Source organism: Eleginops maclovinus, chromosome 22 (genome assembly GCF_036324505.1).
Source record: "Eleginops maclovinus isolate JMC-PN-2008 ecotype Puerto Natales chromosome 22, JC_Emac_rtc_rv5, whole genome shotgun sequence".
NCBI classification, from domain to species: Eukaryota; Metazoa; Chordata; class Actinopteri; order Perciformes; family Eleginopidae; genus Eleginops; species Eleginops maclovinus.
The window spans coordinates 5,472,652-5,486,906 of NC_086370.1; the positions used below are offsets into that span (position 1 = coordinate 5,472,652).

The following is a 14,255-nucleotide window of genomic DNA, read 5'->3' on the forward strand; positions in this document are numbered from 1 at the left end:
TGTTGCTTTGCAATTTTAAAATGTGCAAATCAGGAATAGAGTGGAGCAGAAATGAGTCCGAAATAGGTATGACTTTTTTACCACTTCCGGTTCCCTTCTTTTTTTGTACGTCTTTGTGGTTAGAAGCCTGAAATAAGGTCTGTGCTTAACACAAGCTGAAGAAATACCAAGATGTTTTTCACAAAAACATTAGTAAACACTCACACTTGTGAATGTGTAAGGCTTCTTTGTGTCATAAAAAATGTAGGTTGCTAACAAGCAACTAAATAAGTCTTACTAAAAGTCATCAAGTTATCTGCCCTCAGCTTAGTGAGGCATTGTGGCCGTGATGTTGTTGTTTATAGTGCTACCTTTTTACTTCTGGCGATTGCATTTAAGCCTGGAAAATCATAAAGTGGTGTCAATTTGATGAAATGATCCTGCTGTTTTACTTATCATTAATGTGTGTTTGCCACAGAACATGTTTTCTGCATTTTACCGAAATCGAAGGAGCTCTTTGTGATGCTAACTTCATCGGCCAGCAATAATACGTCATCACGGCACCACTATCTCTTCTTACCGGTCACACTTGGTGTCTTACTTATTTTAGCACAAACACCACTTTAGAGTACATTGGTAAGGGGGGATATTTCCAATGACATCTGTTCATTCCATTACACTTTTGTTTTATTGCAAGATGTGTTGTGGGTTAACACAAACAAAGTCACTGTACCCTGATCTGAAATGATTTCAGTGTGCTTCGTACAAACATATATTATCCGGTGGTCCAATTTAAAATTTGCTCTGCATTTGGTGCGAGCACAAGAAGAAGAAACCTGATTGGCAGCTTCATGCCAAGGACAAAAACTAAGAGGAAAAATTAACAGAGGCTTACTGTACTGGCTCTCCTTCACAGGGAAGTATTTGACGGTGACGGCAGAGTCTTTGTTCATGCGTAGGGATATTACTTTCCTCTGCAGGCTGGTCGACTTCCTCACCACGAATGACTGCAGCACAGGAAATATCCATCAAAACAGATATTGAAACTGTGTCATTCAATGTGGAGTTTAGCTGTTAAATGAAACTTAACCCAAGTGTCATTAACAGATTACTGTCTTTGGTTTACCACTACCTTTTAAAGGATTGGCGCTTAATTACTAAAAGAGTGTCTCATTTGCTTTCACGCACCAATCAGGATTTGGCAATAGTTGATTCAATGGGTACCACTTTACAATAAGACTACCCTTATAAAGGGTTTACCGATAGTTTGTAATTCATTTATTAATTAAATTGTGAACACTTTATAAACCATTAATAAGCTTTTATAAGACAAGAGATAAACAAAACATCAAGATGGATGTGGGGAGAATCAACTCAGTGAACAACAGATACCAAGGATGCTGGCTGATGAAGAAGATGAAGTAAGCTAGGCAGCCAATACAAGGCTTAGTCATCTGGCCAAATAGTGAGCCTGTGTTGATGTATGAAAACTATGTTAGAACTGGTTCATAAAGGTTTAATAAAGTGTTTACAACTTCATTAATAACCTAATTATAACCCCTTTATGAATCCTTTATAAGGGTAATCTTATTATAAAGTGGTACCATTCAATGTGATGAACATGTTTGGCCCCTATTAGATAAAACTTAAATGAACTGTTTTGTTGGAATGGGTTAATGATTAGTTCATTTGATAGCCCAGTTTCAGGTTCATATTTGTATTTAGTGCCTCTTCTGGGACATGTCTCCATGCTTTATTGTTCAACCAGCTCTTTATTTTTCTCATACTGCCTGTGCTGCAGCACCTCTTTCCACCCTCTGTCTGAAACCAGAGCCCAGTCTGCTCTGATTGGTTAGCTGACCAGCTCTGTTGTGAATGGTGAACCGCTTAGAGATGTGTTGGGCAAAGTCCCGCCCTTTAGCCTAAAATGTGCAATGTGAGGGGAAGCCTTAGCCATTAGAGGCACAAGTGTTACGTAGTGATGTCATTATGTTACAGAAGTAAACAAAAGAGTCAAATGGAGGCGTTACAGGCAGGAGGGGGGAGTGTGTGGGAGAGAAACTCCCTCTGGAGGGAAATTTGGGATTTTAGCCTTTGCAGACCATTTACATGCACAGAAACCTATAGAACACACTACAGGAAAGGGAACACCCCAAAAGGATTAAAAGGGCCCTTTAATTTAACGTTTTACCCATCAATTGTTTTAATAGTATAATTTGTCATTGTTAGAGAAAGCAGTCAATGATGGAAAACATACCGTTGCTATTGTATCATATTATAATATACCAACACGTTTTTTGAGTTATTGTTCCAACAACTATGACCTTTAACACAACAGTAAAAGCTTTAAGTAAACAGTGTGGTACAATGGGTCACAGTGGCTGCTGTCCTCTCACCCCAGCTGGTTGGCTCTGCAGTATAGTTGTGGCCTCCTGGTGGCTGAGGGCCAGCTGCAGCCACACAGTGTGTGTCTGAACCAGTCTGTCCAGAACAGTGAGCCTCCGATGGAGGGAATCGTAGCCCGAATCTCTTGCTCCAGCCAGCCCGGTTCTGATCCCGGTGCAGGGGGAAGTCTGTAGGAAGAGACTTCGCACCTCTTCACCAAGTCTGAAAGATACAACAAATATGGATCATACAATCCCTCTAATTTAAGAGGAAGAAGAGACCCTTCATGGTCCCACAGAGGGGAAATCTACATTCTGCATTTGAACTATCCTATTTAGGAGCAGTGGGCCATTATGTACAACACCCAGGGAGCAGTGTAGGGAACAGTGCCTTGCTCAGGAACACCTCAGTAGCACTTGGTCTTTCGGGGACTTGAAGCGGTGACCGTCCGGTACCCAAGTCAAGTCCCTACGGACTTCGCCACCACCTCCCAATAAAAGCAATAAGACTGCACTTATATCACCACTGAGTATTGCAGCAAACTTATGTCAGACTAACTCCTGTATGATCTCTCTAATAATGAGTTTACTATGGAAGGACAACAGCAATTTCTCTGTTAACGAAAGCATGAGCAGGAAGGTTTGCATTTACTTTAAGTTAACAGACTTTAAAACCCCTTACAGATAAAACACTATATAAAAAGCAGCTCATTTACCATACATGAACATCACACTGGGTTGCTAGTTAAGAAATACCCCTCATTTGGTAAATAGAGAGATGAAAGCTTAATTAAATCACTTAGCAGGGCTTCAGACTGAAAACAGCCCTGTGTTGAAATTGCTCAGGCAGGTAATGAGACTCATAAGATTGGACTGGTATTTTGGTCTCAAGAGGAGATTAAGCTGTGTGGTTGGAACATCAGTGGAAGAATCTTTTTTTAAATGATTTGTCCGAAGGCGAACATGTACATAGAGAACAGAATGGGACCTAGGATGGAACCTTGCGGGACACCAGCTGGGTGAATAGAAAAGTTGCCCATGTTGACGGATAAGCATCTATTTTTCAAGGAGGATGTGAACCAATTCAAGGCAGTGCCATCAACACAACGGCGTAGTAGATAAAATGTCATGATCCACTGAACAGAAGGCAGCCCTTAGGTGAAGAAGGATCAGGATGGCACAGTCACCGGAGTCCAGGATAGCACGTCATTTTACACTTTCAGCTGTGCCATGAACAAAAGTCTGACTGTGATCTTTCAAAGGTGTTATTTTTGATGTTGGTGGGGCAGCAATTTAACATTTGAAAGGAATGAAATACAAGTAATAGGTTACTAGGCAGAGTCTGGTTTAATTAAATGTAAGGGTTAGGGTTTTTCAAGAATGGCTGGACCACTTGAAAAAGGTTTGAAAAGAAGGTTGGAGGGTGTGGCTTAGTGCGTTAGTGCACTGATCTTTGGATCAGGGGGGCATAGGTTCAATCCCCACAGCAGTCAGCATGTTGCTGTGTCCCTGGACATACACTTCACCCCAAATTGCTCCTGTGGGGATTGCCCACAGTATTGAGTGTGTGTAAGTCGCTTTGGGTAAAAGCATCTAATAAATGCAACAATACCAGTGGCCAGCAAGTTGTTAATAATGAAGAAGTTTTCTGGGCATCTTTCTCAAAAGGGCAGGGAGGAACGTTGTCATGGAGGGAACAATCTTTATAAAGGGAGGGTACAGTGATGGGTTGGAAACATCCCAATTTAGATGAAGGGACCAGCGAGACAGACAGGTCCCAAGTGGGGGGAGGGATTAATTTTGTCAACTTTGCTAGTGCCAGAGATTGCCAAAGATTCTTCACACTTAGTTGGAGACATGTCAAAGCAGGTACTGGGGCGGGGTGGATGACTTTTTAAAGTTCTTTGGAAATTAGGTTGACATTTTTACTTTCGTCTCGCAGCCTTAAGAAACGTTCTGATAACCAGGAAGATGGTTGCACATAAGTTCGAAGGAAATTCTAAGCCCATCCCACTTAAAATCTTTGAATGATTGAAATAAATCATCTCGACATAAATCAAAACATAATTTAGGCCATGATTGTGAAACCCCAGAGGGAGACACAAACACACACACACACACACACACATAATATAATTCTTATACGCAGATGCCCTAAGGGCTCACCCAAGCAGTGTATCTGTCTGTGGGTCTCCTTCCGCAGGCTCAGTCTTCTTCCCCATTTCCTTCTTCAACGTGACGATTTCCACAGCAAATGAGTCGATCAGCTACCAGGACAGAAACAAAAGACATTTATTTTAAGGAAAGGTCAGAGATCAGTCCAAATTATATTCATCTGGAGGTGTTTTCAGCACACCGGTAGGTGTTCTGGCGAATCTACTGTTTTGTTTTGCTTGAGGTAATGACTGGTTCTCACTTCTGCAAGCTTAAAGTTTCCTGTGTGTAAAAGGCAAACTATCCCAAGCCTAAACTCTTCCCACTGACTTGCTCACTAACCACAGTCTTCTTAAATGTAGTTTCATATCACATAATATTGATTTATTTTCCAGAACTTACTCAGCTGCAATAAATCACAGATTTCCACAGATCCCAGTTTCCATCATTTATTTTCCATCTGTTTTTCAGTAGTGTTGTTTTTCACACCAACGAAGCTTCAACAAAAGTTCTGTTCACATTTAAGACTTAAATCCAGGTGTAGCCTGACCAGTTCACTGCCTCTCAGCAGACAGATTTTTAATCCTCTTTGTTTTAGCACAGCCTCTTCTGGGCGGCAGGCTTCCAGGTAAACTAGAACTTGGTGAGGGAAGCATCAATCAACTCAAGCAAGATCACTATATTGAAATTAGTACGAAACAAAATTAAGATTCACAATAAAAAGGAACAGGAAGTATTGTGGTAAGCTTGGTATAGCTGGAGACGAGAGGCTGGCTTTATAGGATGCTCACTTCCTGGATCATGAGCACTGGTTCCCCAAAAAGCTGCATTCGGTCCTCTCTGCTCTTTCGGCCTGGATAGCAACATCTGCACCTCCATTCCCCAGCCTGTCAATGTCCTGCAGTCTGCAGACACCCCCACTGTCATTGGACTCAACTACACTAGCTTAGAAATAAGATTGAGTCCGCTTTCCTTCAGTGTTAAGCTGCCGTCATTTGTTTCGTTTCCCGATTATTTGTCTAGTTGGGAAATGTGTCTGTTGGGTAACATCACATCAGCTGCTTAAGCCGAGAGGAAACAATTAGCTCAGCTGTTTCAAAGGAAATTGCAAATGTAGACTTGTTTTATTTGCCTAAGGCACATTTGAGGATAACCACTCGGAAAATTCACAATCTGGACTTAAATCTTAACAATTCTACATTGTGCACTGGACTATTTTCCCCCTTTGTACAGACAGAGAATGCAGGCCTGTTCAATTTAATTTAATTGTTTTTTATAGAAACGTTTTTTTTCTAAATTTAAAAGGCTTTACTGGTATGATAATACACTGCCTGGCCAAAGAAAAAGGTCACACACACTAATATTTTGTTAGACCGCCTTCAGCTTTGATTACGGCATGCATTCGCTGTGGCAACAACTATTAAAAAGACATTCAAACTACGGGGGGAAAATGCTATAAAGACACCCTCATTGTGTTTCAAGATCCTGCTCACCCTGCTGGTGTTCTGTTTTCATTATGGACCGCCTTGCTGCACATTATCCCTTACTAATTCAATTGTGTTATTGTTTATTTATGTAACTTTAGGTGTAAACATATTGCTGCTCAAGTAACCACGTTACGACCTAATGATCAGGGTCCCTGTGAGGTGTGGTTACTCTTTAAGGCTGTATGTTTAAGACAGGCCTGTAATTATCACAGTGACACATCCTCTAAAGGGGCCGGCAAGTCTTTGAACTGTCTAGTTGAGCACAGTAAGCAGCTTCATTTAAGCTAGGGAACAATACAGAATATTGTGATGGTATGCTTTGGGTTTTCCATGGTTTCGGTTTCATGTTACGACCACTGTGACCCTTGTTTTCACGTGGCAGCTCTGATAACATAACAATCGTCGGAAGGGAGAGGACTGACAGGAGGACACAGTGGTCGCTTTACACCTCTATCATGCTTTTTAATCTCCTACATGATTTCTGAGCCCCCCAGCCCAACCTCTTTCCCTACCTAAAGTGTTTTTCATATTTGTGCAGGATAGGGTGTGTGTGGGACAATGTTACAGATGCTGAACATCTTTTATATCATATTTATATGAGACCCACGGGATCGTATATGCTCCCAAATATCACGTAATCTTCAGAGCGTCATAACTTCTCTGCAGTTTGAGCAAGAGACATGCCGTTTTTACAAAAACGAATGCGTAAAGTTTGAAAAGATGGGAATAGTTTCACCTTTTTTCCTGGCTTTGCTTATAGTTTTCTGTGTGTTTTATCGCTATACTCTAATCCACCATCTCTGTTGGTGATGTATAGAGTGCAGGAGTTACATTTCTGAATCGGACAATCTGATTGGATGCCTTCACAGCCAATCAGAGTGTCTGTTTCAGCAGCTACATTCTACCCCAGGTAAATGTGTGCTGTGACACACAATACTACCCTGAATACCCATTCTGGTTCAAAGCATGCCAGGTGCCCCTGTGTGTGAGTGTGGGCAGGAACTGCCATGATATACATCATGTTTAGAGTCTAAACAGTCAACGTCAAGTCAACGATTATTTTCACATTGTTCTGATAATATTCTAACATCATCATGACATAAGCCTGACACTGTTCTGACTCCATCATGACAAGAGTCTGATAATACTCTAACACATTTATGACATACTGTAGGCCTGATAATATTCGGACGTCCTGCATCAAACAGGACAGCTCCTTACCAAAGGACTTTCATGTAAAGTAGAATGGCTAAAAAGCTTCTGTCTTCACAGGTTTGTCTGCAGACATAATTTAACCCCATAGATGGAACTATTTGAGTGTCTGTACCTTGAAGAAACTGCCTCTTTTCTCCTGCCTGCAGGGTGGACTCATGTTAGTGGTGGACATGTTGTCTGTTGTCTCTGCCGGTCTTCTGAACTGTCTGTGAAGGACAAAAAAAAAAAAGAGTTTTAAAGATCTGCAGTTCACTATCTGCTTTGCACAAAACAGCAGATGGTGAAGAAGCTTCCTTTGGTGCTCATAACATATAGACTACTATAACCTATAGAGCAGGGGTGTCCAAACTTTTTTCACCGAGGGCCACATACAGAAAAATATACGAAGGGATGGGCCACACACAGAAGTGAGGTATATTGCCTTTAAGTTATAAGTTAGCAAAATCGATCAAATGTAGGTAAAGTATGCTTTAAGAAGAACAAAACTGCCTACATCACAGCTCTTCATAGGGTTTCATTTATTGTGGTTGTAGTTCATTCCTTAAAAACAGGAGCTTCAGATTTATTAAAATAAGGGGAATATGAAGGGTATATTTCAAGCTTGTTATGCAAAAAAGTTATTTGGCTTTTCTCTTATCAACTTAGATTTGTTAGAACATTTCTTCAACTTGAATTGACTGAATGTATTGGAAATTGGGCTTATTAATACATGAATACTACTGTGTAATAGATGTTTACATATATATTTAAGAAGTACAATATAAGACAAGCACAAGTTTCAGGTGTGAGCCATATTCCACTCCTGAAACCTGCGGGCCGCATTTGGCCCCCAAGCCATAGTTTTGACACTCCTGCTACAGAGCAACATTCGTAGGTGGTTAATAACATTATTGGTGGTTCAACGATTAAGCAGATTCATTGTTCTGGAGATGATTTTATTCACACTGAAACTATTATACTGATGCATGTGATTGTTACAACTCTTGAAGCTGTATGATAATACTGAGTTAAAATTCAAGTTCAGCTTGGATCCAGAACTTATAGCCAGAGGGAAAAAAATAAAGCAACACAAGGTTTTAGCCGGCATCATATTTCAAATTTTAAAATCATTGCTCTCAAAAGGAAGACTTATTTTGTTGCCATAAGGGGTCTCTCGATTAGAACAATAACAATAGTTGCATTGTGAATGTATTGGAATTCTTGCTTCTCCCAATTAGAACTCCATCATTGGTGTCATCAGCATCCCACTCTTTTGTTTTCCTGATCACAGCTTCAGTCTCTGGTTTTACACTGACATAGCTGCAGTAAATGTTGCCAGCTTTTCTTGAAAAGAATGTGCCCACTCTCTGTCTAATTCAACCGGCTTTATTGGCATGTCCTTATGTAAACGCCAACTTGTTAAGCGACAAACACATAATATAAACATCAATATTTGCCCAGACTTTTTTTCACTGGTATGCGTGTGCTACAGAAAGGTGAACAGGTTCATTTACTGGAAAGCAAAAGCAACAAAAGCCCCAAATTGCTAAAAGGTATGTACCCTTGCTGTGGTTTTTTTCTCCTCTTTCTCACTCTGCATTTCTTCCTCCCATCCCGTCTCCAGAGGGGCTCTGTTGGGCCAACCTCTCGTCAAAACAAAGCAGTAGGGGCTTTTGGAGAAGTGCGTGTATGTGCTTTTATGCCTTACGGAGCTTGTGTGTGACTCACACAGTGCTTGCCTGGTAAACAGTAAGGCCCTGTGGTTGTCAGTCAAGTCAAACATTCAACACCGGACTGCCAGTTGTAGGCCTACACTAAATTCCCCGCAAGTCTCTCTGTTTGCATATTCCATACTGAGTAACCCACGTTTTTATAAAGCCACCACATGGAATTATTTTCTTTTTTAATGATCACAGCTTCAATCTCTCTGTGTAGATCCAACTCGTCCTCCAGCTTTCTCGAAATTAAATCAAGAGTCTTTATTGGCTGACCAAATGTTGATTCATTTGTTGTCAGAATGCCAGAACAGGGTCAGAAAGTGAACTAAGGGTTAGCTGAACGAGGGGACTACTTTCTTGGCTGGGGCTCAGGAGGTACAGAGAATAATAAACTAGAAGATGGGAGGTTTGATCTCCAGTACTCAGCAAGACACTGAGTCAGCAAGACACTGAACCCTAAATTGTTCCTGAAGGCCATCGGTGTACGAGTGTGGGACAGTTTGGCACCTTGTAAGGCAGCCCTGTCGTCAGTGTTGGAATGTGTTTGGGAAGAGTTCAATGTAATCAAAAAGAGCTTTGGGTGATGGACAGCCGACTTCTTGGGGGCCGTATAAGTCTTTTTTTTAAGGACAAGGCAGACTGAATGAACAGTACCAATTCAGCCACTTTGGACCTTGGCAGTCAGGAAAGGGATCAGAATAAGGCAATACTATATGACCATTGGATTTCATGTAAAAATCCTTTTAAAAAATCTTGCTAAACAGTGAAGACATGCATCACACATCTGAACTACTTTTGAGATAGGATCCCCCTCAGTCAGTTTATAAATCATTCAAAATGACGGGAGGATTATTTCTTCGTCTTCTTAAAAAAATGCTAAATTCAATGGCGATGTTCAGCCAATGCATTGATTCATCCCTAGTTTTGACTGTCTTTAACAACTGCATTCTGAAATTGGTTGAGGAGATAGAGGAAACATGTCCGTGCTCAGAGCTGTCTCTTTCAGGCTTTGTGCTAACCCTCTGTCGGTGGGGATGAATGTGATCAAACAGGTGCTGGTCATTAATTCCACTTTGGTGTGCCACATAAGAGAGATGGGCACAGCTCCTAAAGATCTCTTTAGAGGGAGTAATGTTTCAGTCTGAACGTCTGACCTAGAGAATACGTGGATATTGTTACTTTATCAGGTGGGAAGTCCTTGGGGAGTTTTTCTTTGAGAACAGAACAGAGGACTTAGAGGGATGGAGGATATAGAGAAGGTTGAAGCGTTAGAGGAAGGCAGGTTTAACCTCAGAGGGAGAGCATATTACATCTGAGGGACAGGTAGTACGAAGTATGGTGGGAGTAGTAAAGCAGGGGGTAGGGATTATGGGTTAGCAATGATCGTCTTTTTGTATTGCACTTCTTTGGTTGATTTCCCTATTATCGGACAGCGCTACAGGGTAAAAGTCTATGGTTCAAGTAACTGGAAAGTAAGTGAACGCAACAACAATCTGGTGGGGATAAGGTGGGGATGGTTATATACTGCCGGGCTGATAAAGAAAAGTGGAAAGAGGTGCGCAAGTGAGCGAGACTTTAAGGAACTACAATTGGTGGAAAGGTAGAATGGAAAAATCAGGGCTGAGTCAGACTATTCATTTGTTTAGTCCTTTCATTTGTCATCCATCTATGTACACTGTTTGACAATTAGTCATATACTGCATGGCTCTGACAGTAATACAAATTAACAAATCGTCTGCGCAGTAGAAATACGCAAAATGGGGAAATGAATCATTTCTGTGTGTCTCACTCTCTCGTCTTTACAGTCAAATGTCTAAGCGCAATATCTACAGTGCTACTTGGATTTTCCCCGAAATGTATTATTTCAACTGTAAGCACATATTACTGCTTAATGAAACTCAAAAGTTGAAAAATGAATATGGTATGCAGTTAATATTGTTTGGTAACCAAGTGAGATTTCTTTGAGCGGGGCACACATTTAAATGTCAATATTGCAGGATTTCATTTAATTGTGGGAAGGACAGAATGGTTATAACAAATATTATTACACGGCTTGGTTGAATGCTTGTTTGTGATTGCTCAATTCTTATATTCATCGGTATGCTCTTGTTTGATAGCCAGACCGTTGCTAAGGATGCTTTGATCAAGGGACGACTGCTGACCTGTCCCCAGAGAAGAGAATAATTACAAGACAATAGTGCAAGAGAACTGGAAATCAGAGGAATCAACAGAAGTAGACAGACAGGAAGTAGGCCTAACAGGAAAACGGTAGGCCTATGTGAGATTAGAGACCGGTTAATGGAAGAAAAAAAGGAGACAGACTTGACAGACTTAGTGCTGCTGTCATTTTACGTTGATAGGAACTTACCAACAGCAACAAACTATTGTCCAAATCAGGGCTATAGAACATTGGTCTCTAAGGTCGCATCCACACCTAATAGTCCGCTTCTTTGGTGCACACAAGACACAAGATTGTTACATTGTTCTACTTTAAACTGTAAAAAAAGTCATGTGCACGGAAATGCTGTTCAACATTAAGCGGGTAAAAACGGAAATCCCGAGAATTTCTACCGTAGCCTCCACCATGGAGCATCGGTAGGTCACTTTCATGCTGCTGTTAATCTGGATAGCGCTTCCTATGTTTCGGTGCGGACTGCATTCACACCAGCAATGAACCGCTCCAGAGTTCACTAGCATGTGGCCTGAGACTACCTCTTTTAGGCAGACCAGAATCCGGTTGATCAGAGGTCTCAGACTGCATTCACACAAACCCAAATGAACCGCACCAAAGGATGAAACGCTCCAGGGTTCGATTCAACTGGACTAAACAAGGCTGGTGTGAACACGATCTAAGTGTGTTAAAGAATTACTCCTTACTCTTAATATGTCATGATATGTAAGATCTAAATTCAATTGTTTGGTTCCTTTTGCAAAACAAAACAGTCCATGACACTAATTAGGAGACAGCAAAGCTCTTATAGCTATATTCTAACTTCTCATATATACAATGCATTTTTCCCATCTCCAGAGTATATAGTTGCTTTGATCCCTATAATTCTGTAACTCCCAAAATAAAAATAACTCATAGCCTTTCTGACTCTCCTAATAAGCCTAGGCCTGAAATTCCCCCCTCTCATAACTCATGGATTAGGGCATTATACATTTATTTAAATTGCTATTCATGTGTAATTGACATTCTTTGTGTTATACCTTGTTTGTTATTTGATAACGTTTTTGCTGGGTGACCTTCCTGTGGCTTTATTCTCTGTATGTTTATATTTTAATGTAACTACATTAATATGTGAAAATCCAATGTGACTTCTTGAAAACCCAATTGACAAAACTGAGGACAAAGAACTAGCTTGACATTCAAAGCGGGTCTAATAACAGACCAGGTTGCCAGACTAATGCACTTTTCTCTAATTCCTGACCTGTGACTCATGTTGGAGGTATACAAAACATTAGCAGACCTCTGCAGAGACTGGAAAAACCCAAAGTCTCTGCCTGTACCAGGAAACACCGGCTTCTCCAATGTTAAGAAGGAAGGAAGATGATAGGATGTGCGAACTGCAACACTGGTGACACAATTTAGGGCAGAAAACACGTTTAAACAGCAGTCTGGCCAAGCAAAATAGATGACACGTCAATCTGTGAGCTGAATAAAGTAAAGTCTTGGGTCACAACTTAAACAACTGTACACTGTAGAAGGTGAATTTCTAGGCTGAATTTAAATCACATATAGCAACAGATGCCATGGACTCAAGAGCTTTTGGGATACACTCAATTTGTTGTCTTCTTTTAAATCCATAATCCATTAATTCTTATTAAAAACTAAATATATGTTCTGCATAAACACTTTTGTATCTTTCAAACGTTTCTTAACTTCACTAAAACTCTTTGTATCATTTGTGTAAATGTGTTATAAGACCAGGAAGCACACAAGTCAAAAAGGATTACCAAGTACAAATATATTGACAATCAACAAACTCAATTAAATCTGTTCAATTCATTTAATACTCAACCGGCAATAGACTGAAGGGTACACAGCTTAAGAAAACTCAATATTTAATCATATTATTATATAACTGCCAATAACGGTCCTCAGTTTATTTGGGTTATTGTGTCTATATTATTGTCTACATTTATACCTGCTCTATAGTGTATTCAATTCCTACTTTTAACAGCGTTTATATCCATTCTGTATAATGTAACATTGTATATCTCTCATATGTATATTCATACATATGACAGATATACAAATGCACTTTTACTGCTTCTTGTGCAATTCTGGTAAGATGCTTACTAATTATACTTAAGTTGGGTATTTAAGTACGATTAAGAAACTGTACTTAAATAATTAGGGGGTAAAAGTAACACACCAAATATATCAATATTTTAAAGAAAAAGCAGCAAATCTTCACATTTAAGAAGCTGGAACTTTGAAACATTTTTTAACAGAGAACACATCTTAGCAAAATTGCTGCCAATTGATTTTTCTGGCAACCAACTCTTTATGTTACCTAAATATAATGCTCGGTAGTTTAATCTATTCAAAACGATCACATTTTAAAGGTTCTTCCTGATTATTATAAGTTTACATCAGGATTTATTTAGTTACTAGTAAACAAACATGTAAAATAAATGTAATGGAGTAAAAAGTTGGCTTCTGAAATATAGTATACATAGGCTATTAGAAAATGAAAATATTTGAGTACAGTACAAGTATCTCAAAATTGTACTTAAGAGTACTTTAGTAAATATACTTAGTTACTTTCCACCACTTGTGGTCTTTGCAAACCAAAAGGTAACAAACATTTATTGACGCGTTTAATTGGTGCGTTTGCGTTATGGTTAAACCAGTGACGTCTTGCAACAGGTGGCGATAACTCGCACGACACGTCCTGCAGGATTCACCACAATTCCACTTTATTACTAAAAGTGAAACAATAAATCAGGACCATATGACTGAGAAGTACGCTGTCTCAAGAGACTAAGCAGAATGTGAGTTTAGAAGTTAGCTACAGAGAGAAAAAACACTGTAGAGGTATCGCCAAATGTTAAAACAAAGGGAAGGTTTTTCTTGCCTGTTTACGGAGTGTAAATCCACTTTGACCAAAGAAAACTCCGCTGGTCCGACGAGTTGCTTCGCGTGTAAATGCACGCATTATAGATCCATGTTGGGAAGTTGTGATGTTCAATACGTGTGTTCACATCTTCAAGTTAGGAAAAACAGGTAAATAGAACCAGTGTTGTGCCGAGGGATACCTCCATGGTCCTACATTCTTTTGAGGAGCAGCTGTCTGCGTGCGTTGGTCTCAGTGTAACCCTCACAACAAGAA

At 40.0% G+C, this 14,255-nt stretch overlaps 1 protein-coding gene across 1 annotated transcript in view; it reads right to left on the reverse strand.

Annotated features, from left to right (window-relative positions):
* rin2a (Ras and Rab interactor 2a) overlaps positions 1-14,235 on the reverse strand; it is a 38,999-nt gene extending 24,764 nt beyond the window's left edge. Inside the window, exons 1-5 of the mRNA XM_063874998.1 lie at positions 14,001-14,235; positions 7,332-7,425; positions 4,530-4,630; positions 2,376-2,586; positions 875-986 (exon numbers count right to left, since the gene is read on the reverse strand). Of these exons, the coding sequence (XP_063731068.1) occupies positions 875-986; positions 2,376-2,586; positions 4,530-4,630; positions 7,332-7,391 (484 nt within the window). The 5' untranslated portion in view covers positions 7,392-7,425; positions 14,001-14,235. The remainder of the gene's footprint in view (positions 1-874; positions 987-2,375; positions 2,587-4,529; positions 4,631-7,331; positions 7,426-14,000) is intronic.
* Between the last annotated feature and the right edge of the window lie 20 nt (positions 14,236-14,255).